At 40.7% G+C, this 21781-nt stretch overlaps 1 protein-coding gene across 3 annotated transcripts in view; it reads right to left on the bottom strand.

Moving 5' to 3' along the window:
- Window positions 1–16874: 16874 nt before the first annotated feature.
- Window positions 16875–21781, bottom strand: part of LOC138755131 (fer-1-like protein 6) — a 291982-nt gene continuing 287075 nt past the window's right edge. For all 3 annotated transcript variants that reach the window (XM_069920494.1, XM_069920492.1, XM_069920491.1), the window contains one exon: window positions 16875–17496. In XM_069920494.1, coding sequence (XP_069776595.1) covers window positions 17316–17496 — 181 coding nt within the window. In that variant the 3' untranslated portion in view covers window positions 16875–17315. The remainder of the gene's footprint in view (window positions 17497–21781) is intronic.

Here is a 21781-nt window from a genome sequence, read left to right as displayed (position 1 = left end):
AAATGAGGAAACAAATGGTAAAACTAAACAAAAATGGGAACAAGATTTAAATATAAAGATAAAAAAGGAAACATGGGAGAAGTTATGCTCTGGAACGATGAGAAATACAATAAATACGAGGCTGCGTATGATACAATATAATTGGTTACACAGACTATACATTACACCGCAAAAGTTAAATAAATGGGACCCAACAGTATCTGATAGATGTTTTCGATGTAAAAAAGAAAGGGGAACAACAATTCATGCAATCTGGACATGTGAGAGAGTAGAAAAATTTTGGGATGATCTCAATCAGATATTAAATAAAATAACAGAAAACAATATACCAAAGAATCCAGAGATCTTTCTCCTAAGTAACATAAAAAATAAAGAATTTGGAATTGACTTGGAGGATGCACAAAAAAGATTTGTTAAGATAGCCCTAGCTGTAGCAAAAAAATGTATTATGTCAACCTGGAAATTGGAAGATAATTTGAAAATACAACAATGGTATATAGAAATGAATAAATGTATTCCATTAGAAAAAATAACATATAGTTTAAGAAATAATATTGAAATATTCGAACAAGTATGGGAGCCTTACATTAAATACAATAGCGAAAACCTACCGGGAACAAACATTACCTAAGTTGATGGAAGGAGAAGAGAAGAAAAAAATGGACTCAGTAGAATTTCTGGTGTATTTTTGTTGAATGACAACATTGTCTAACTGAATTAATGCAACCTAGATTGTATAACTAAAATGGATGAGAGGGGGGAGGGATGGGGGGGTGGCTTGGGAGGAGGGAGGGGGGAGGGAGAAAAAGTCACTGTAAATGTGTGGAAAAGAAAAAGTGTATATCATGGCTATTGTGATTTATGGTGTGAAAAATAAAAAATTTAATAAAAAAAAAAAAAATAAAAATAAATAAAAAAAACATTCATTGGAATGACTTCATCACCAACATCGAAGTACTCGAGCTGGCAGAATCTGTAAGCATCGAATCCACGCTGCTGAAGACCTAACTGCGCTGGGTGGGTCACGTCTCCAGAATGGAGGACCATCGCCTTCCCAAGATCATGTTATATGGCGCGCTCTCCACTGGCCACTGAGACAGAGGTGCACCAAAGAAGAGGTACAAGGACTGCTTAAAGAAATCTCTTGGTGCCTGCCACATTGACCACTGCCAGTGGGTTGATATCGCCTCCAACCGTGCATCTTGGCGCCTCACAGTTCGGCGGGCAGCAACCTCCTTTGAAGAAGACTGCAGAGCCCACCTCACTGACAAAAGACAAAGGAGGAAAAACCCAACACCCAACCCCAACCAACCAATTTTCCCTTGCAACCGCTGCAACTGTGCCTGCCTGTCCCGCATCGGACTTGTCAGTCACCAACGAGCCTGCAGCAGACGTGGACATACCCCTCCATAAATCTTCGACCGCAAAGCCAAGCCAAAGAAAGAAGAATGAAAAGACATGACTCATCTTCCATTAAACCTCTTGCATTGTCTGGAGAGACTTACTATCGCTGCAGAGCTCAGTCTGAGGAAAGCTACTGTGGCTCTCTAATCAAGGAGACCAGAATTCAGTAACAAGGCAGGATTATAGAAGCTGAATACAAAGTGAGAATTTTACCTTTGATACTGACATTTATGTTGCCAGTTAAAGAAAATCAGTCTATAGATGGTTTTTTTTTAACTCATCATGGTTGAGATTTAATTAGAAGACAAATTCAGATATACTGTGAGACAACTACCAATAAATTTATTATATAGGTTGCTTTGAAAGCATATTTAAGAGAACAAATTATAAGTTATACTTCTAAGATTAAAAAAGAATATACAAATTAAGTGGAAAAATTAGGGGAAAAAAACTAACAGAAAAAGACCTGCAAATGAGGGGTCTGAAGAAAAACATAGACAACCTATTAATAAAAAAAACTTGAATATAAGCATTACAAACATATAGAATGGAAAAAGTGATAACAAGAACTAAACAGAAGTATCATGAACTGGGTGAAAGAGCCCATAAAATACTTTCTTGGTAGTTGGCAGGTCTCAAGAACGATTAATGCGATAAAGACAGGTACGAATGTGACTAGTTATAAACCTCAAGAAATTAATGAGGCTTTTCGACAATGTTACTCTAAATTATCCAGACTCTTTTTTGTAGTCTTCCAAAGGCGCTATTTGCCTTGGCGAGTCTGTTGTCTATCTCATTGTCGATCCTTGCATCTGATGAAATGGTGCAGCCGAGATAGGTAAACTGGTTGGCTGTTTTGAGTTTTGTGTGCCCAATGGAGATGTGGGGGGGCTGGTAGTCATGGTGGGGAGCTGGCTGATGGAGGACCTCAGTTTTCTTCAGGCTGACTTCCAGGCCAAACATTTTGGCAGTTTCCGCAAAGCAGGACGTCAAGCGCTGAAGAGCTGGCTCTGAATGGGCAACTAAAGCGGCATCATCTGCAAAGAGTAGTTCACGGACAAGTCTGGAAAAACAATCAACTGAAAAACCTCACAAAGATAAGCATATACAGAGCCGTTGTCATACCCACACTCCTGTTCGGCTCCGAATCATGGGTCCTCTACCGGCATCACCTACGGCTCCTAGAACGCTTCCACCAGCGTTGTCTCCGCTCCATCCTCAACATCCATTGGAGCGCTTTCATCCCTAACGTCGAAGTACTCGAGATGGCAGAGGTCGACAGCATCGAGTCCACGCTGCTGAAGATCCAGCTGTGCTGGGTGGGTCACGTCTCCAGAATGGAGGACCATCGCCTTCCCAAGATCGTGTTATATGGTGAGCTCTCCACTGGCCACCGTGACAGAGGTGCACCAAAGAAAAGGTACAAGGACTGCCTAAAGAAATCTCTTGGTGCCTGCCACATTGACCACCGCCAGTTGGCTGATATCGCCTCAAACCGTGCATCTTGGTGCCTCACAGTTTGGCGGGCAGCAACCTCCTTTGAAGAAGACCGCAGAGCCCACCTTACTGACAAAAGGCAAAGGAGGAAAAACCCAACACCCAACCCCAACCAACCAATTTTTCCCTGCAGTCGCTGCAACCGTGTCTGCCTGTCCCGCATCGGACTTGTCAGCCACAAACGAGCCTGCAGCTGACGTGGACTTTTTACCCCCTCCATAAATCTTCGTCCGCGAAGCCAAGCCAAAGACAAAAAAAGACTCTAAATTATATCAATCAGAATCTCAAGGAGAGCTTAATAAAATAGAAGAATTCTTATCACAAATAAGACCTTCAAGATTAAATTTGGAAGATCAGGTAGATCTAAATGCTCCCTTTACTCAGGAAGAGATTAGGTGAGTGTTGAGTTTATTGCAAAGTAACAAATCTGGAGAAGATGGTTTCCATCCTGAATTTTATAAAGAAAGAGTTATTGATTCCTCTTTTTATGAAAGTGTTAGATCAGGCATCTGAAATACATACTCTCCCAGAAACATTTTCAACAGAAATTATTACTGTGATACCAAAAAAAGATAGGGACCTGTTGATACTGTCATTTTATAGACCTATTTCATTATTAAATTCAGATTATAAGATTATTGACAAAGCCTTGGCAAATAGATTGGCAAAATTCTTGCTGAAATTGATGAATATGGACCAAACAGACTTTGTGAAAAAGAGAAAATCTGCTGATAACGTAAGTAGGCCGATTAGTATAATTAATTTGGTATAAAAGAGGGATGATCTGAGGGTGCTGTGATATTAGATGCAGAAAAAAACATTTGATAGACTGGAGTGGGTTTTTTTAAACTTAAAATGCTGTAAAAATGTGGACTAGGTCAAATTTTTACCAATTCCATCAAGGCATTATACAATGAACCAAAAGCTAAAGTGATACTAATGGACAAATTTCTACATCTTTTTAGTTGTCAAGATCTAGTAGACATGGATGTCTCCTATCTCCAGCTTTATTCATTTTAGCTAGAGAACCTCTTGCAGAAGTAATTAATTGAGATCCAGACATTAAGGGAATTAGGTTAACCAGGTGGAATATAAAATTAATTTATTTGCTGATGTTGTATTGATATATTTGACAGAATCCCATTACAGAAATTATACTCAAAACTGGAAGATTATGGGAAAGTTTCAGATTATAAAATAAATTGGGTTAAGAGTGAAATTATGCCCCCTATTGGAGGAGACTGTAGTCAGAGATACCCCATTTAAATGGCTGATAAATGGATAAAATACTTTGGAATACGTATGGATAATAACTTTAAAACTTTATACAAATTGAATTACTTACTTTTACTCAGCAAGATTGAAGAAGATTTAAACAGATGGACAGCCTTATCTATAACACTAGTGGGAAGAATCAATTGTATTAAAATAAATATATTTCCAAGAGTATGATATTGCTTTCAACCATTATCTCAGAGGTTCTTTCAGGAGTTGAATAAATGTGTCAGAAAATTTATTTGGAAAGGTAAGATGTCAAGGGTCTCTATAGAAAACTGGGAAGCTTACAACTCCCTATTTTAAAAAAATTATTATCGAGCAGCTCAAATAAGATTTCTTACATTCTTTCTTGAACAAGGAGATAAACCTGCATGCTTCAAAATAGAATTGGATAAAATAGAAAAGAGAATGGCAGAGGACTTTATATATATAAATGGGATGTGAAATTACTAACTGGTGAGAGAGAAACTCCTTTGCTTAAACAATATTTGGTATAAAATAATAGTTATAGCGGAACAAGGTAGGGAGGAGAGGCTCATAATAGGTTTATACCTTGTACAATGGGAAATAAATATTTTGAAATCTGGTATCATAAAAGAATCAGATATATTGAAGATTGTTAAGAAAGGGGACAATTGATGTCATTTGAACAGTTAAAAAATAAGTACAAAATTCTTAATAACATAATCTTCTGCTATTTTCAAATAAGGGATAAATTGGGTCCAACAATATTTTTACCAAATTGTAGTGATGTGGAGACTCTGATTCAAAATGGAAATACAAAAAAATTGACTTCAGCAATGTATCTCTTACCCCCAAACTGGGGGCTCACAAAGTCCAGATAGAGATGGGAATCAGACTTAAAGGTAAGAATAGATGAGAAAACCTGCTCTCAATTATGTCGGGATAAAATGACTAATGTGATAAGTGTAAGATATAGATTAGTACAATAAAATTTTCTGTGTCAATTATATTTTACACCACAGAAATTAAATAAATTCAATTCAGAACTATCAGACCGGTATTTAGATGTGGCGAAGAGGTAGGAACTTTTTTACATTCAACCTGGTTATGTTCTTTTTGGATTGATCTAGGACACTGCTTGGAGGAATTAAATTTCCACAAAACCCAGAATTATTCTTACTGAGGAATACTACAGGGATAACACCTAAACTGAAACTATCTAAACATCAAATAGAATTTGTTAAAATTCCGATGGAAGTGGCCAGAAAATGTATAACAGTTGCATGGGAGTCTGATTCACATCTGGACATGTTGAAATGCGGAAATATATACTTGTATTACCCTCAAGAAAATTGCCTATAATTTACAAGTTTAGCATCCATATTTACAAAATTCCATCATAAATTTTCAGTGTTCTTCCCAACCCTTGATAGCCACATTGATCTTCTCCAAAGAAAATTAAATAGAATATAAATTTATGATCCGTGGAGTGTGTAGCACTTTCCAGCAATCTATTCTGCCTCCTTTTCCTTCTTTTCTTTTTCTTTATCTCCTTTTCTTGCTTTTTCTTTTTTCTTTTCTTTGGGCATTTTTTTCTTGGGTGGGTGGAGGTTGAGGCATAATCATCATGGAGTAAATACGGGATTTACATTTGTACTTGTAATTTTTAATTTTGTAATTGACTCCATGTATGGTCAAAAATTTTAAATAAACTATATTTAAAAAAAAGCAGAATTCCTCTCCTCCTGGGCAGGGAGCAGCAGGCAAAGCAAGGGCAGTGATTCTCAAGGATCGTGAGCTTCGCAGTTGAACTATCGAATGCAGCTGCAGCAGGTTGAGGCAGTCACACAGGATCCAGCATTGAAGAAGTTCAGGGACTGCAACTCACAATGGTCACTGCTCAATACCAGGGAGTATGCAGGATTCACTCATCATGGCCTCTATTTTTGAGCCAATGCACTAAGGTACATTGTACATTTCTTCAGACAGAGGGTGATGAATCTGTAGAATTTGTTGCCACAGATGTCTGTGGAGGCCGAGTCATTGGGTATATTTAAATGGTGTTTAATAGGTTCTTGATTAGTTGGGGTGTCAAAGGTTATAGGCAGGAGAATGGAGCTGAGAGGAAAGATACATCAGCCATTATTTGAAAAGCAGAGCAGACTTAATGGGCAGAACGATCCTATGTTTATTGGGCTTCTGTAAATAGGAAAATTAGTAGCACATGCACGTGACATTCAATATTGCACATGCTGCAGCTGCTAACGGCAGCACTACAGAAATGAAGAAGGTCCACACAACACAAGGGTGAACCAGCAACTGACTTTATTTGACTTTCTCGCACTGCTTTTAGGGGATGACCTACTTCCTGTCTAAGGGAACGCTTGTCTATGGTTAACATCAGCGCATTGCGGAATCACTGCCTGCCCAGCGACTCACAACCAGGTAGTGGCACTATCTCCCAGGTCATGCGTGTCGCCCAACGTAGGCTTTTCCTGAGAAGGGGAGGGGGGCCTGTGCCATCTTATACCAACCTACTGGGGCGGCGATTCAGCCCTTCTAACCGCATGGTTGCTCGGCCCATTATACATGTCATACATAGTGGTCATTGTCAGTCATCAATGAAGGACCCACACAGGCTGTTGGCAACTTGTGGTCGAAAGACCCACACAGACTGTGGGCTGCTGGAGACTGGATCATGGGAATTAGGCACTGGAACCGGGATTCAAGAGGTGCCAAGGGCAAGAAGGCTTCCTGATCAGATTGGAGGTTTGGATCTGGAGCTTGGGCTGAACAAGATTCCATGCGGCTGTAGAGGCTGCGGGAGCACTAGAGGTGAATCCACGAACACGCGATGACCCTGAAGGGACTTCTTTTGTAAGAGGAGAGGCACCGGGCAATGCTCATGGTGACTTTGTTTGTCTTACCACAGACAAGTTGAAGTACATCGTGTACATTTTTAATGTATTAATACATGTCAATAAAAGGAACCTTGAATCTTGAACCTTGAAGTGTACACACGTGATCTGAAGTTCCTGGCATCCCCAGGATTATCAATGGGACATATTGTAATCTGTGAGTGTTAAATCTTTGATGAGTGTGATTAATTGGCAAATGGTGTAGAATAAATGGTTATTTTCTTCATTATCTGCCCAAATTATTACACATGCTTAGAGGAAATCCACATGATTTTCTTTAAAAAGAAATGCATTAAAACCCATGGTATCCAGCGCCTATGGGGGTGACTAGATGCCGGATATGTATATTTTCCAGTTGCTTGAGACAAAATCTCACAATACCAAACCAATACACCTGCATTAAGAATAAACAGTTTAAAAGACAAAAATACTGTACTGTGCTTCCAATGAACAAACTTCTCCTGCATGAATATAAAAACCTTAAAGCATTTTACTTTATTTTCAGTCACAAATGCAGGTTCCTCCTCCTCTATGTAACTGACTAAAAGAAGAACAATAACATTATAGATAATTAACCCCCCCCTTCCCCAAAGTTTACAGATAAAGCTTTTGACTGGGGTGACCCTTACTAAGGCGGGATAAGGAGACACTTTAAGAGAGTCACCCCAACAGCGAGCAGCATCAACCACCTCTTTATCCTGGGCAACACCATCGCTGTTTCACACAACTTTACTCAAACAGCTGCCATGAGCAAAGCACTGACCAAGGCCCTCCGCTGGCTGGATATTGGCTTCCATCTTCACCACAGGTTTATGTGTTTCTTCAGAGAACATTTACTTTTAAAATTTTAAACTTACTTATTTTACCTATTATTCTACTCTAACTTATTTTAATGTTTTGAATTTATTTTCCTTGATTTCTTTGCTGGTTGCTTGAATTCCAGATACTAGGAGGTTTACTGTATACTTACACAGCATAAGGTGACCAGCTCTACAAAACTGGCCCCTACATCACCTCCAAACACAGTACATATGCAAACTATTGCTATTTGCACTGAGCTGTGGTGCCAAATTAATCTCTGAAGTTACCTCCAAGTGTTAAGATACTGAGCACACAGTCATCCTCCTGTAAAAGGACAAGCCCCAACTACTTGACCTCCTGCGATACCCACCAGTGATGCCAATAGCTCTGCCTGCTCTAGTTTAGACCAAGGGCAGCGTCAGCAACCCCATTTGTTTCTATAATGAGGGAAATAGGAATTTTCAGGTAACACTGAACAACAATTATTTTCAAAAGGTTTTCTTCCTGAAACAAACTTGGTGATTATGATAGAAAGTTTCAAGCTGAACACAAAGATGATTTCAGATTTGCTGTATCACGTAGGAAGTTGGAGAAACATTAACTTTTATTGAATTTATCATGTTTAATCACATAATGATGCTGACACATTGCGTTAGTTCAATTGACCTAAAAATGTTTTGCCACTGATTTTCATTTGTACTCACCATCTGATGCCTCTCATGTCAGTGTCCAACAATAGTCGGCCAGCATTGATGGATTCCAGTTGCCCCGATACCGCATTTCCATGGTCACAAAAGTCCAAGTGAAACCTTTCTCCATGTTCGTCCCTGACTGCACCAAGATCAGCGGGGAAGAAGTCCAAGTGCAAATGCAGAAAATGAATTTTCAATGACATGTTGCACTTCGCGGTCTTACATGCCTGAAGTAGACTTAAATATGACACGAAATCACAAAAATAAGGTATATCTTAAAAACGGTACTTGATAAGAAAATTTTAAGGTGATTTCCATGATCAGCAGCTCAAAATCCATAAAACACGTACAAAGTGTTCAGGAAGCAAAATCTTTGTCGTCCAGTGACACTTCATGATAAAAATACTAAATTGTTATAGATATATTTAAACATATTTAACAATCTTATGTGATATAAGTGTTAATTTTAAAGTAATGTCTTAAGACCTGCTTAATTTTTACAAAAATCTAGCATCTTTATAGTCACCTTGACTGACACAAGCTTAGATTTAATTTTCAATATATTGAAGTAGCTAAATATAAATTTCTCTGTTGCCATGAATGCGTTTGAACTGACTTTATTGCAGGTACATCCAGGCCACAAGTAAAATATTATAATATTACTGTACCCTAAACTTAATAATGAAAGTGATATTTGAATTCTACATTTCATCAATTGCTTTAACGTTAGTAATTCATACACAAGAAACTTCACATCTGTATTTTTTATTATCCATGAACTGAAGAACACTTATACATAAATAAATGATTGAACAGTACTACACCAAGCTACCCTAAAGCTTTCAGATAAATGTGTACACTGTAAAGACTGGGTCTTTATTCATTGGAGCGTAGAAGGTTGAGAGGGGATTTGATAGAAGTATATAAAATTGTGAGGGGGATAGATAGAGTAGATGTGAATAGGCTCTTTGAGGGTAGGTGAGATTGGAATGAGGGGTCATGGTTTAGGGGCAAAAGTTTAGGAGTAATATGAGAGTGGGCTTCTTCACTCAGAGAGTAGTGGCTGAGTGGAATGACCTTCCGGAAGAGGTGGTGGCAGCAAGGTCAATTTTGTCATTTAAGAAAAAGTTGGATAGGTGCATGGATGTGAGGGGATTAGCGGGTTATGGGCAAGGAGTAGGTAAGTGGGGCTAGAGGAGATCACGAACCAGTACAGACGAGAGGGGCCGAGATGGTTATGGTTATATGATGTGCAAAACAAACAGGAAAGATGAATTTCATAATGAAAATCCCCTTCTATTTTTCATCAGGGCTATATGTAAACTTCATAAATAAAAAACGTGCAGGTACAGAAAAATTAAATCAAAGACATTTTGTTGGCAGCTCTCGGCAGATGAGGCAGCATTGGGAAGAGAACCTTTGGGTTAACAATTTGGGTGCAAATATTCCAAAAATTATTTGCACGGAAAGCCTTGTTTGGTTTGCAGTCACTACTTGTACTAGTGATCTGATGAATAGTGATGCACTATCAATAACCCCAAAGACTAGAAGTTACCTGACTGAGAGGCTTTTATTACCATAAACAGAAGGCACGTCTCATGTTTCTGACCCGAGACCCGAACTTGTTCTGGGGAAGGGGTTATGGGGTTTCCGACTTTATTAGGAAAATCGGGGTGGAGCCACAGGTACAATCAGCGAGGGATGGGCCAGCCAATCACATACAAACAGTATTAACAGTGGTTCCACCACATTCACCCCTCTTTTAAAAGGAGTCTGGAGGGGTGAAGTGTTTCATGTCCATCACAGATTCAGTCCATCTAGTGGTCTTGTCTGCCATTGTGACCATCGTAGTTCTGGCTGTGTCTCAGCTGTTGACTCCTGGATGGTCTGGTCGTTGTCAGTGGGTGGGGTGTCCAGTGACTGAACTGAGACCGTTGGGGTGGGGGCTGGTGTAGGTGTCGTGGGATGGAGGACATACTGGTTGGTTGGCCAGAGTCCTCGAGCCCATCCGGGTATGCCTCATAGGCGTATTGGGGGTTGGCATGGAGGAAGTGGATCCTCTCGACCAGGGGGTTGGACTTATGGGTTCTCACATGCTTCTGGATCAGGACTAACCCTGGAGAAACAACCTTTCATGTGGGGTGGCGTCAGTGGCGGTGCACAGGAGGGATCTGATTGTGTGGAGCGCTTTGGGAGGACTTCTTGCCAGAGGGAGACAGGCAGGTTTTTCAATCTCAGGGCTAGAAGGACGGCCTTCCTGATGGTGGCGTTCTCCACCTGGCCATTCCCTTGGGGGTTGTACATTATGGTCCTGCTTGTGGCAGTACCTCTGGCCAGCAGATATTGGCACAGTTCATCACTCATGAAGGGAGACCCCCTCGGTCACTATGAATATAGCTGAGGTATCCGAACAGGGTGAAGAGGTTGTGCAAGGGTTTAATGATGGTGGCAGTGGCCATGTCTGGGCAGGGAATGGCAAACGGGAAACGTGAGTACTCATCAGTGATGTTGAGGAAGTGCATGTTGTGGTTCAAAGAGGCAAGGCCCCCTTGAAATCTATGCTCAGACCCTCAAGGAGGCAGGTGGGCTTAAACTGGTACAACCTGCCCATTTGGTAGAAGTGTGGTTTGCATGCTGCACAGACCTGTTAGTTTCTGGTCATTCTCCTGATCTCCTCAAGCGAATAGGGGAGGTTGTGGGCTTTGACGAAATGGAAGCATCTGGTGACCCTGGGGTGGCAGAGGTCGACGTGGTGGGCTTGTAAACAGTCTATCTGCCCACTTGTGCAAGTCTCTCGGAACAGGGCATTCAAAGGCTTGTTGAGCTTTCCGGCCAGTACCAGATATCATAGTTGTAGGTGGAGAATTCAATAGTTCATCCAATGATGGCCTGGGCCTCCTTCTTGATGGAGGAGTGATGAATCTCGGGGCCTTGTAGGGTATGGGAGAAAATGCTATGAGTCTGCCTGCCTGGTTAAGTGTGGCGGCCAGGGCAAAGTTGGACGCATTCATCTCCACCTGGAATGGGGTGGATTCGTCCACAGCATGCGTCGCGGGCTTGGCAATGGGCCTCTGCCGACAGGGGAAAAGAGGTAGCTTTTACAAGGAAGTGGGCCTTATCAACATAGTTAGGGACTCACTGGACATAATAGGAAAAAAACCCCAGGCACCTTTTCAAGGCCTCGAGTCTGTGGGGAAGTGGGAGCCCCAACGGGGGCGCATGCGGTTGGGATTGAGGCTAATAACTCCATTCTCCACAACGCAGCCACGTATAACCAGCTGTGCTGTGTGGAATACACATTTATCTTTGTTGTAGGTGAGACTAAGGCTTTTGGCTTTCTGGAGGTTGGCGTCATAACCCTGCAGATCGTGGCTGCAGATTGTGACATTGTCGAGTAGGGGAATGTGAACAGCAGCCTGTGCTCATCTACCATTTGGACCATATCCCTCTGGAAGATGGACACTCCATTGTTAACCCTGAAAGGGTCCCTCAGAAAGTGGTAGAAGTGGCCATGGAGCTGGTGGCATGCTGCCTTTAAGTCAATGGTGGAAAATACCCAATATTGGTGATTGGGTTTACCACGCAGGGGAGGGGGTACGCGTCCAGTTGCATAAACCTGTTAATGGTCTGACTGTAGTCGATAACCATTTGGTGTTTTTCCCCACTCTTAACCTCTAAGCTCTCCAGGGGCTGGTACTGGGATCGATGATCCCAGAATTCTAGCAAAATTCCGATCATCACAAGGATCTAAAAATGAGGAGAATAGATTAACGAGTGAGCCTTGTTTTACAGAGGGGATGCGTCATTTAACTTTTGCAGCAATGTAGGATACACATCGGGAATTGAAACGTGATATTGTTTCAGTAGTAGCAACAGAAATTATGAAAAATTTACTGTGAAATGTTAAACGTATCTCTGGATTATATATCTTATGTATAAATCATAAATTAACAATTCACCTTTGGCTCTGTATTAAAGGTGTTGTACACTGAAGTAAAGAAAGATAAAGGTGATTATTAGTGATTGTATTCCATTTCATCTGCACTATCCAGTGGGTCCATCATTACAACCCAACCCCTTCATCTAAAACCCTCACACCAAGCTTAGGGGACACAACCATCCAAATACTTCAATGGAAAGGAGTCTGCATGGTTTTAAGTTATGTTATTGCCTGCTTTATCCCAATTCATTAAATGAATGAGAGCTCCTTGTCTCATTGTTCTCGTCTCCGATGGCACCAAGGCGGCTTCATTTGGGGAAGCAGGTCAGTATTCAAGCTGAGAGCTTGTACTTTGCAACCATTTTGTATTTGGATTAACACAGAAACCATAGAAAATGACAACACAGGAAACAGGCCATTTGGCCCTGTGCAGAAACATCATTCCGCTAGTCCCACTGACCTGCACCCATTCCATAACCCTCCAGACCTCTCCCATCCATGTTTCTATCCAATTTATTCTTAAAACCGAAGAGTGACCCTACATTTGCCATGTCAGATGGCAGCTGGTTCCACACTCCCACCACTCTGAGTGAAGAAGTTCCCCCTAATGTTCCCCCTAAACTTCTCACCCTAAAGCCATGTCCTCTCGTATTTATCTCTCTTAATCTAAGTGGAAAGAACCTTCTCACATTTACTCTGTCTATTCCTCTCATAATTTTGTAAACCTCTATCAAATCTCCCCTCATTCTTCTACATTCTCAGGAATAAAGTCCTGACCTGTTTAATCATTTCCTGTAACTCAACTCTTGAAGACCCAGCAACATCCTAATAAATCTTCTCTGAACTCTTTTGATCTCACTAATATCCTTCCTGTAGTTTGGTGACCAGAACTGTACAAAATACTCCAAATTTGGCCTCACCATTGTCTTATACAACCTCACCATAACATCCCAACTCCTGTACTCGATACTTTGATTTATGAAGGCCAAGATACCAAAAGCTTTCTTTATATCCCTGTTTACATGTGATCCCACTTTCATGGAATTATGTATCTGTATTCCCAGATCCCTTTGTTCCTCCACTCTCCTCAGTCCCCTACCATTTACTATGTACGTCCCACCTTGGTTTGCCCTTCCAAAATGCAACTCCTTACACTTGTCTGCATTAAATTCCATCTGCCATTTTCTGGCCCATTTTTCCAGTTGGTTCAGATCCCTCTGCAAGCTTTGAAAGCTTTCCTCACTGTCCACAACACCTCCAATAGTGTTATCAGCACACTTGCTGATCCAATTTCCCACATTATCATCCAGATCATTAATATAGAGAACAAACAACACCAATCCCTGAGGCACCCAGTAATCACAGGCCTCCAATCTGAGAAGCAATCATCCACTACCACTTTCTGTCTTCTCCCAATTTGTGCCTGAAACATCTGACCTAACCTCCCATGTGGGTCCTTGTCAAAGACCTTACTAAAGTTGATGTAGACACCATTCACAGCCTTTCCTTCATCTACTTTCTTAGTATCCACCTCAAAAAACCTCTACAAGGTTCGTTAAACATGACTTACCACTCACAAATCCATGCCTGACTATCCTTAATCAGGCCCTAGACTGCCAAAATAGAGCCTTTTTTAAACAATGGAACAACAATGAGCTCCCCTCCAATCCTCCGGCATCTTACCCGTGGCTAAGGACATTTTTAATATTTCTGCCAGAGCCCCTGTAATTTCTACACTAGCCTCCCTCAAGGTCCAAGAGAATATAACAGTGCCCATAAATGGGGATCCATTAATAAGAGTATCTTAACAACTTTGTTCACATTCATGTTTAATATGGTATATATTTATGGTATATTTTGAGTTAATTATAATATTTAAAGCCTTTGTACATTCCTTTGAAGGCCTTCAATATTTCCAAATTGCTTTTTGTTGCATTTCTCTTAATCCTGCATTCTTGGCCAATTGTGACCAATATAATTATTACTGTTGTCATGCCCACACTCCTGTTCGGCTCCGAATCATGGGTCCTCTACCGGCATCACCTATGGCTCCTAGAACGCTTCCACCAGCGCTGTCTCCACTCCATCCTCAATATTCATTGGAATGACTTCATCACCAATATCGAAGTACTCGAGCTGGCAGAGTCCGCAAGCATCGAATCATGCTGCTGAAGACCCAACTGCGCTGGGTGGGTCACGTCTCCAGAATGGAGGACCATCGCCTTCCCAAGATCATGTTCTATGGCAAGCTCTCCACTGGCCATCGAGACAGAGGTGCACCAAAGAAGAGGTACAAGGACTGCTTAAAGAAATCTCTTGGTGCCTGCCACATTGACCACTGCCAATGGGCTGATATCGCCTCCAACCGTGCATCTTGGCGCCTCACAGTTCGGCGGGCAGCAACCTCCTTTGAAGAAAACTGCAGAGCCCACCTCACTGACAAAAGACAAAGGAGGAAAAACCCAACACCCAACCCCAACCAACCAATTTTCCCTTGCAACCGCTGCAACCGTGCCTGCCTGTCCTGCATCGGACTTGTCAGTCACCAACAAGCCTGCAGCAGACGTGGACATACCCCTCCATAAATCTTCATCCACGAAGCCAAGCCAAAGAATTGTTACTGAAATGTGAATGGACAGGACTTCTACCTTCACAATGGTTGCTGACAATTGTTTCCTATCAGGCAGATGGATGGTATTCATAGTCAGGAAAGATCTTACACAGTACAATTCTGATTATCCAAATTCCCCAATTTAAAAAAAAATTCAGATAAATGAGGATATCCCAAACAAATTAGAAATCCTCATTTATCCAAAAATTTTTGGAGCTGAACTGACCAGGGACCTTGGGCTCCCAGCAGACACCAGGCTCCCGGTGGGGTCTCAGTGAGGAGGTGTCAGTGATCGGTGGTGGCCGCATTTTTTTTGGTGAGAATCTAACATTATTTTAATGCTTTAAAATCCTTCCCTTGTTGTTTGTTGTTGTTTAAACACTGTTGTAAGTGATTTGCTGTTGCTACTGGGTTGTTTTTGAAAATGACCGGTTCTCTGAAAAAAAAAGTTCATCTGAAATAGGCCCTGTCCCAATCATTTCGGTGAATCAAAGTTGTACTGTACATATCAAGATTGATATCTTTGCAGGGATTCATCAATCAACCCAAAATAAAGATGAGTACAAAGTCAGTTTTGTTGTGTTTCGATCCAGGGGACCCCAAAATCCAGCAGCAATAGATATTCACCAAGACAAATGGATACTTCAACAAATGTTGCTTTTAATTATCCTTAAACATGAAAACTGAATCACACTTTAACTTATTATTATTGACTTAACTAACCTAACCTAACCCCCTTCTAATTCTAAGCACACGTGTATGTAATGTGTGTTTAAGTTCAGAAAAGTTCTTTCATTCACAGTCCAATCTCACTTCTCATTCCTCCAAGTTCAATTCTTATACTGTGCACAGAATTTAGCATTTATAAAGTTCACCAGGCTTTGGTGCTTGATAGGTAAATGGTTACCGCTCAGGAAGGTTCTTGTCATTTTCAGAGAGAGATTTGTTGTACGTTGGACACCCACAACTGATTCCTTTTTAATCAGCCATTTCAGTGTCTTGCCGATGAAACTTTCAGGTCACCACAGAGTTCCTTTTTGTTTCCCTTATTTCAAGTGAAACAGTAGACAGCCAGTCCTCTCCTCTTGCATGAACCATAAGGGCTTTGACTAAGCTGAACTAAGCTCTCACAACCCATCTTCCACAAATGAGGTTTTCCACAAGCTTGCCAGCTTGTCCTGTTGCAGTCCTGTCTGCTGCTGATGATTGTAAAACTGCAGAACGGAACTCTGTCTGTCTCTCTCTGCTTGCAAAACCACATGACTCTCCTAAAACAGCAATTTCCACTCCAGACAGTCCGCAGCTCCAACAAGTTCTTTCACCTGTTGCCTTTTTGTAAACAACAATCCATTAGTGAAGTCTTTTGGGCACTCTTCAAAGCTTTTGCAAAGGCTCTGGGGCCGACATGTCTAGGATGAGCAAAGCTCCAGTATTTTAAATAAGATCTGTTTTAAAATGTTTGTATGTGACCTACACTAAAAAACCTGCCCCAATTTATCTTCCAAAAACATATCTACATACAATACAAATACAACATAATCTGTCACAGTTGTCACTGGAATTTTAGAATAATTTTGATTTTGCTAATTCTGAAGTTCAACAAAAATAATCAATAAAATGTGGGACACAAAATTGCTGGAGGAACTCAGCAAGTCTCACAGCGTCCATTGGAGGTAAAGATATATGACCCATATTTCGGGCATGAAGAAAGGTTCAGACCCAAAACGTCGGTAATATATCTTTACCTTCTATGGATGCTGTGAGACCGGCTGAGTTCCTCCAGCATTTTTGTTTTTTTACTACAATCACAGCATCTGCAGACTTTCGTGCTTCAATAAAATGTGGGACAATTTGATTGACCATTGTCAAAGGAGTAATACTGACCAAATATACATGAAATGAGATAAAGCATGTCGCTAGCCTCTCTCTAATTTGAAGTTGTATTTCATGGTATTGCAAAGTTAGGCTCCTTATTACTATTTAGTTAACTTGGAAAATGGTATCACAGTAATTTAAACAACCTTGCAAAGAAAATAGAATAAACTGTGGAAGCAATGTCATTCAACAATTAATACATTGCAGCCTACAAAGTACTTTTTATTAGATGAAAACACCTTTTTGACCATAATAACACATGAAAACAAAAGCTAAAAACATAGTCTTAGTTTGACTTAGACAGAACATGGGTGAGTATTTTTCGTGTTCTCATTTCATCCATTTATTATCCTTCTACTGATTGCAGCGGGTAACGTGTAGATCAGCAATACAATGAACACAGTTACAATGAGCAGAATGAGCCCAATAATGATGTACTTCTTGTAGTTCTTCCAGATCAGATAATAGATGCATTTGAAAGGTTGCATGAACCAAGTGAAAGAGGTATCAGGACGGCTGAAAAAAGGAAAAATAAATTTAGTAAAACAGTTAAATCCATTCCAAGTGCATTGTTGAAGAGTCTTATCAATCTAAGATACTGCAAAATATTGAAGAATTTGAACATAACACAGTCCTAAGAAAGTGGAAAGACCTCATAAGAACAAGAGGTAGGCCAATCAGTCCATCAAGCCTGCTCTACCATTCAATAAGATCATGGTTGATATGATAAGTCTGAAGATGCTGACATCGAGTATAATACACAAATGCACTGGAGAAACTCGGCAGGTCACACACATCCATAGGGAGTAAAGAGTAACCAACATACTGGGCCTGGGCCCTTTGTCAGGAATGGGGAGGCCCACAACTTTGGGTTCCCCTTTACTTGATATGGAAGTTGCATCGTTGTACATTGTAATATCGCTGCTGATTGTGGACTTAGCTCTGTTTACCCACATCTACCCTTAATCCCCAGATCTTCAAAAATCTCTCCGGGTCTTAAATACATTCACTGAGGCAGCCTCCTATTGCTTCCTTGGGTAGGGAATCCCACAGATTCACTGCTCCCTGGGAGAAGTTCCTCTTGATCTCTGTCTTAAACACTCGCACCATTTTCAGGACACCTCAAGGCATGTTATTGTTAAAGAAATATGTAGTCGCTGTTTTAGAATATTAAACAATACAAGCCCTTCTGCCAACAATATTTGTGCCAAACACAATGCCAAATGAAACTCATTCTCTTCTGTCTGCAGCAGATCTATAGCCTTCCATTGTCGGCATAGTCATGTGTTGTCCATCAAAAGCCTCTTAAATGCAACAATTCTATCTGCTTCCACCATGACTCCAGGCACCCACCACATTTTGTGTAAATAAACTTAGCCTGAATATCTCATATAAACTTCTCACTTCTCACCTTAAATCCTTGTCCACTAGTATTTGACAGCTTTACCCTGAGAGAAAGATTTGTCTACCTTACCTATGCCATTCATTATTTTATGAATAGCCATTAGGTCTTCTCCCAGTCTTCAACACTCCAGAGAAAGCAACCTAAGTTTATCTCCTGATAACTCATACCCTCTAATCCCAGCAGTATCCTGGGTAAATTTCTTCTGAACCTTTTTTAAAGCCTCCAGCAATCTTTCTGTAATGGGACGACCAGAATTGCTCATGATTGCTAAAGTGCTCATTATCCAAAGTTTTATGTAGCTGCAACAGGTCTTCTTTACTCTTGTACTCAATGCCTTGCCCAATGAAGGCAAGCATGCCAGACACCTTCTTTTCAACCTTTACAGGGAGATACGGACTTGGACCACACCACCCCCCTCCACACCCCCCTGCATCCTCTGTACATCAGAGCAGTTAATCGATCATTCTATTAACTAGACGTTTTCCCCTTACATTTGGCCTCTTAAAGTGCAACACTTCACAATTGCTCCAACTAAACTCCATCTGCCATTTCTCCACCCAGATCAGTACCTGATCTCTATCCTGCTGTATTCTTTGATAGTCCTCTACATTGTCCACAATGCCAGCAATCTTTGGGTCATCTGCAAACTTACTAACTCACCCATCTAACCACCATCTGACTAGGATCATTTGCCAAAACATGTTTCCTCCTTGAGTCGGACTGTCCACATGCCACCTTCTTGGATGCACAGAAGAAAACCTGCTCCATCTAATGTCTTACTCTTGGAAATCCGGCAGCTAACTTATGCGTGGTAATCTCCCACAAAGAATGATGCTATAACGGCAAAATAATTTTTTTAGGGATGCTAGTTGAAAGATAAACATTGGCCGGGACAACTTCCTTTACTCTTTTTGAAATCATGTCCATATGGCCATATAACCATTTACGGCATGGAAAACAGGCCATGTTGGCCCTTCAAGTCCACACCGGTTCACTTGAACAACTCCACTAGCTTAACCCTCTCGATCTTCGCCCATAACCCTCCAAACCCCTCACCTCCATGTACACATCCAACCTTCTCTTAAATGACAGAAGGGACCCTGCCCCAACTATCTCTTTTGGAAGATCATTCCATTATGCCACCATTCGCTGAGTGAAAAAGCATCCTCTAATATTTCTCCTAAAGTTTTGCCCCCTTACCCTTAACTCATGTCCTCTTGTTCCAACCTCCCCTGTCCTCAGGGGAAAGAGTCTGTTTATGTCTAGTCTATCTACTCCTTTCATAATTTTAAATACCTCTATCAAGTCCCCATTCAATGAATAAAGTCCTTAATCTCTCCCTATAATCCAGATGCTGTAAGCCAGGCAACATCCTTGTAAACCTTCTCTGCACCCTCTCCACCTTATCTATATCCTTTCTATAATTAGGAGACCAGAACTGAACACAATACTCCAAACCAGGCCTCACCAATGCCTTAAACACCCATAGCATCACTTCCCAGCTCCTATACTCTATACTATGATTTATGAAAGTCAACATACCACATGCCTTCTTAACCACCCTGTCTACATGGGCATCCACCTTCAATGAACTCTGTACCATAACCCCCAGGTCCCTTTGCTCCTCTGCGTGCCTCAATTCCCTCCCCTTAACTGCATATGTCCTATTCTGGTTATTTTTACCAAAATGCAGCACCTCGCACTTGTCTACATTGAATTCCATCTGCCATCTTTCAGCCCACTCTTCCAAACAAACCAAATCCTTCTGTAATCCAAGAAAACCTCCCTCACTATCCACCATTCCCCCTATTTTCATATCATCCGCATATTTGCTTACCCAGTTAACCACACCCTCCTCTAATTCATTAATATAAATGATAAACAACAGTGGACCCAGTACCGATCCCTGAGACATTCTGCTTGTCACAGGCTTCCAATCTGACAGACAGTTGTCCACCATGACTCTCTGCTGTCTATCTTCCAGCCACCTCTGAACCCATATCACAATCTCTCTACTAATCCCTAGTGACTGAACCTTCCTTATTAACCTTCCATGTGGAACCTTATCAAAAGCCTTACTAAAATCCAAATAGATCACATCCACCACTCTACCTTCATCCATCTTTTTTGTCACTTCCTCGAAAAACTCCACAAGGTTTGTCAAACATAACTTTCCTTTTACACCCATTGAGGAAGCTTTGTTAAATGTCTCATCCAGTAAACGGACCCACCAGTAAGGTTGCTTCTATGATGAATTGGAGCATCTGTCTAGCCTTCAATGTCCTGTATCTCTAACCCACAGCCTCCTGTTTTAATTCAACTACAACCCAGAACCAGGCAGCAATAATTTTGTTAACAAATCATGGTGTACAATGCTGGTAAGTTTAGTGGACACATTTATGTAAGCTCTATTATATGCACTTGGCAAAATCCTGTTATATATTGTTTGTTAAGAAATCTATTGGATTAAAGATGTTGCAAAGATCACAACATTTATCTTCACTGAATTGAATGATTTATTTGAGTTTACCAGCCTTGATGTGATATTCATTGTGAATGCAATATTGCACAAAAATACTTTAATCTAAAACCTAGTGTTAAGTCTTTGATGAGAGTAATTAATTGGTAAAAGACTTTGCTGCATGCTGTGGAATCAAGGGCTGTTTTCTTTATTATCAGACCAAGATATTACGCATGCTTAGAACTACACACACCCTGAGAGCAAATGCACATGATATTCTTTAAAAATATATATAGTAAAACCCTTGGGATCCGACACTTATGGGGATTGGTAGATGCCGAATAAGTATATTTTCCGTTTGCATGAGACTTACTCTTACAATGCCTAACTAATACACCTGCATTAAGAATAAGCAGTTTAAGAGACAAAAATACTAGACTGAACTTACTGAACAAACTTCACTGGCATGAATAAGCATTTTACTTTATTTTCAGTCACATTCTTTGAAAACATTTAACCATCACTGTACCTGCAGGTTCCTCCCCCTTCACAGAGACGAACGATAACATTATAGATAATTAACACCCCCTCCCCCCAAAAGTTTACAGATAATGTCACTGGCCTGGGTGACTCTTAATTAGGAGACACTTTAAGAGAGTCACCTCAACGGTGAGCGGCATCAACTAACTCTTCATCCTGGGCGACAGCTGCTATGAGCAAAGCATGACCAAGGCCCTCTGCCTTGCTCCCATTTTCAAAGGTTTATCCATTACTTCAGAAAACATTTACAATTTTAAACTGAACATAATTTTTACCTATTATTTTCTTCTAATTTATTTTAATATTTTTAATTTATTTTCCTTGATTTCTTCACCGGTTGGTTGAAGCTTCTGGTTGCTTGAATTCCATATACCAAGGGGTTTTTACTCTATGAT

This window comes from Narcine bancroftii, chromosome 2 (genome assembly GCF_036971445.1).
Source record: "Narcine bancroftii isolate sNarBan1 chromosome 2, sNarBan1.hap1, whole genome shotgun sequence".
In the NCBI taxonomy this organism is placed as follows: domain Eukaryota; kingdom Metazoa; phylum Chordata; class Chondrichthyes; order Torpediniformes; family Narcinidae; genus Narcine; species Narcine bancroftii.
Note: the sequence above shows the minus strand (reverse complement) of the source record. Positions and strands in the feature narration are given on the sequence as shown.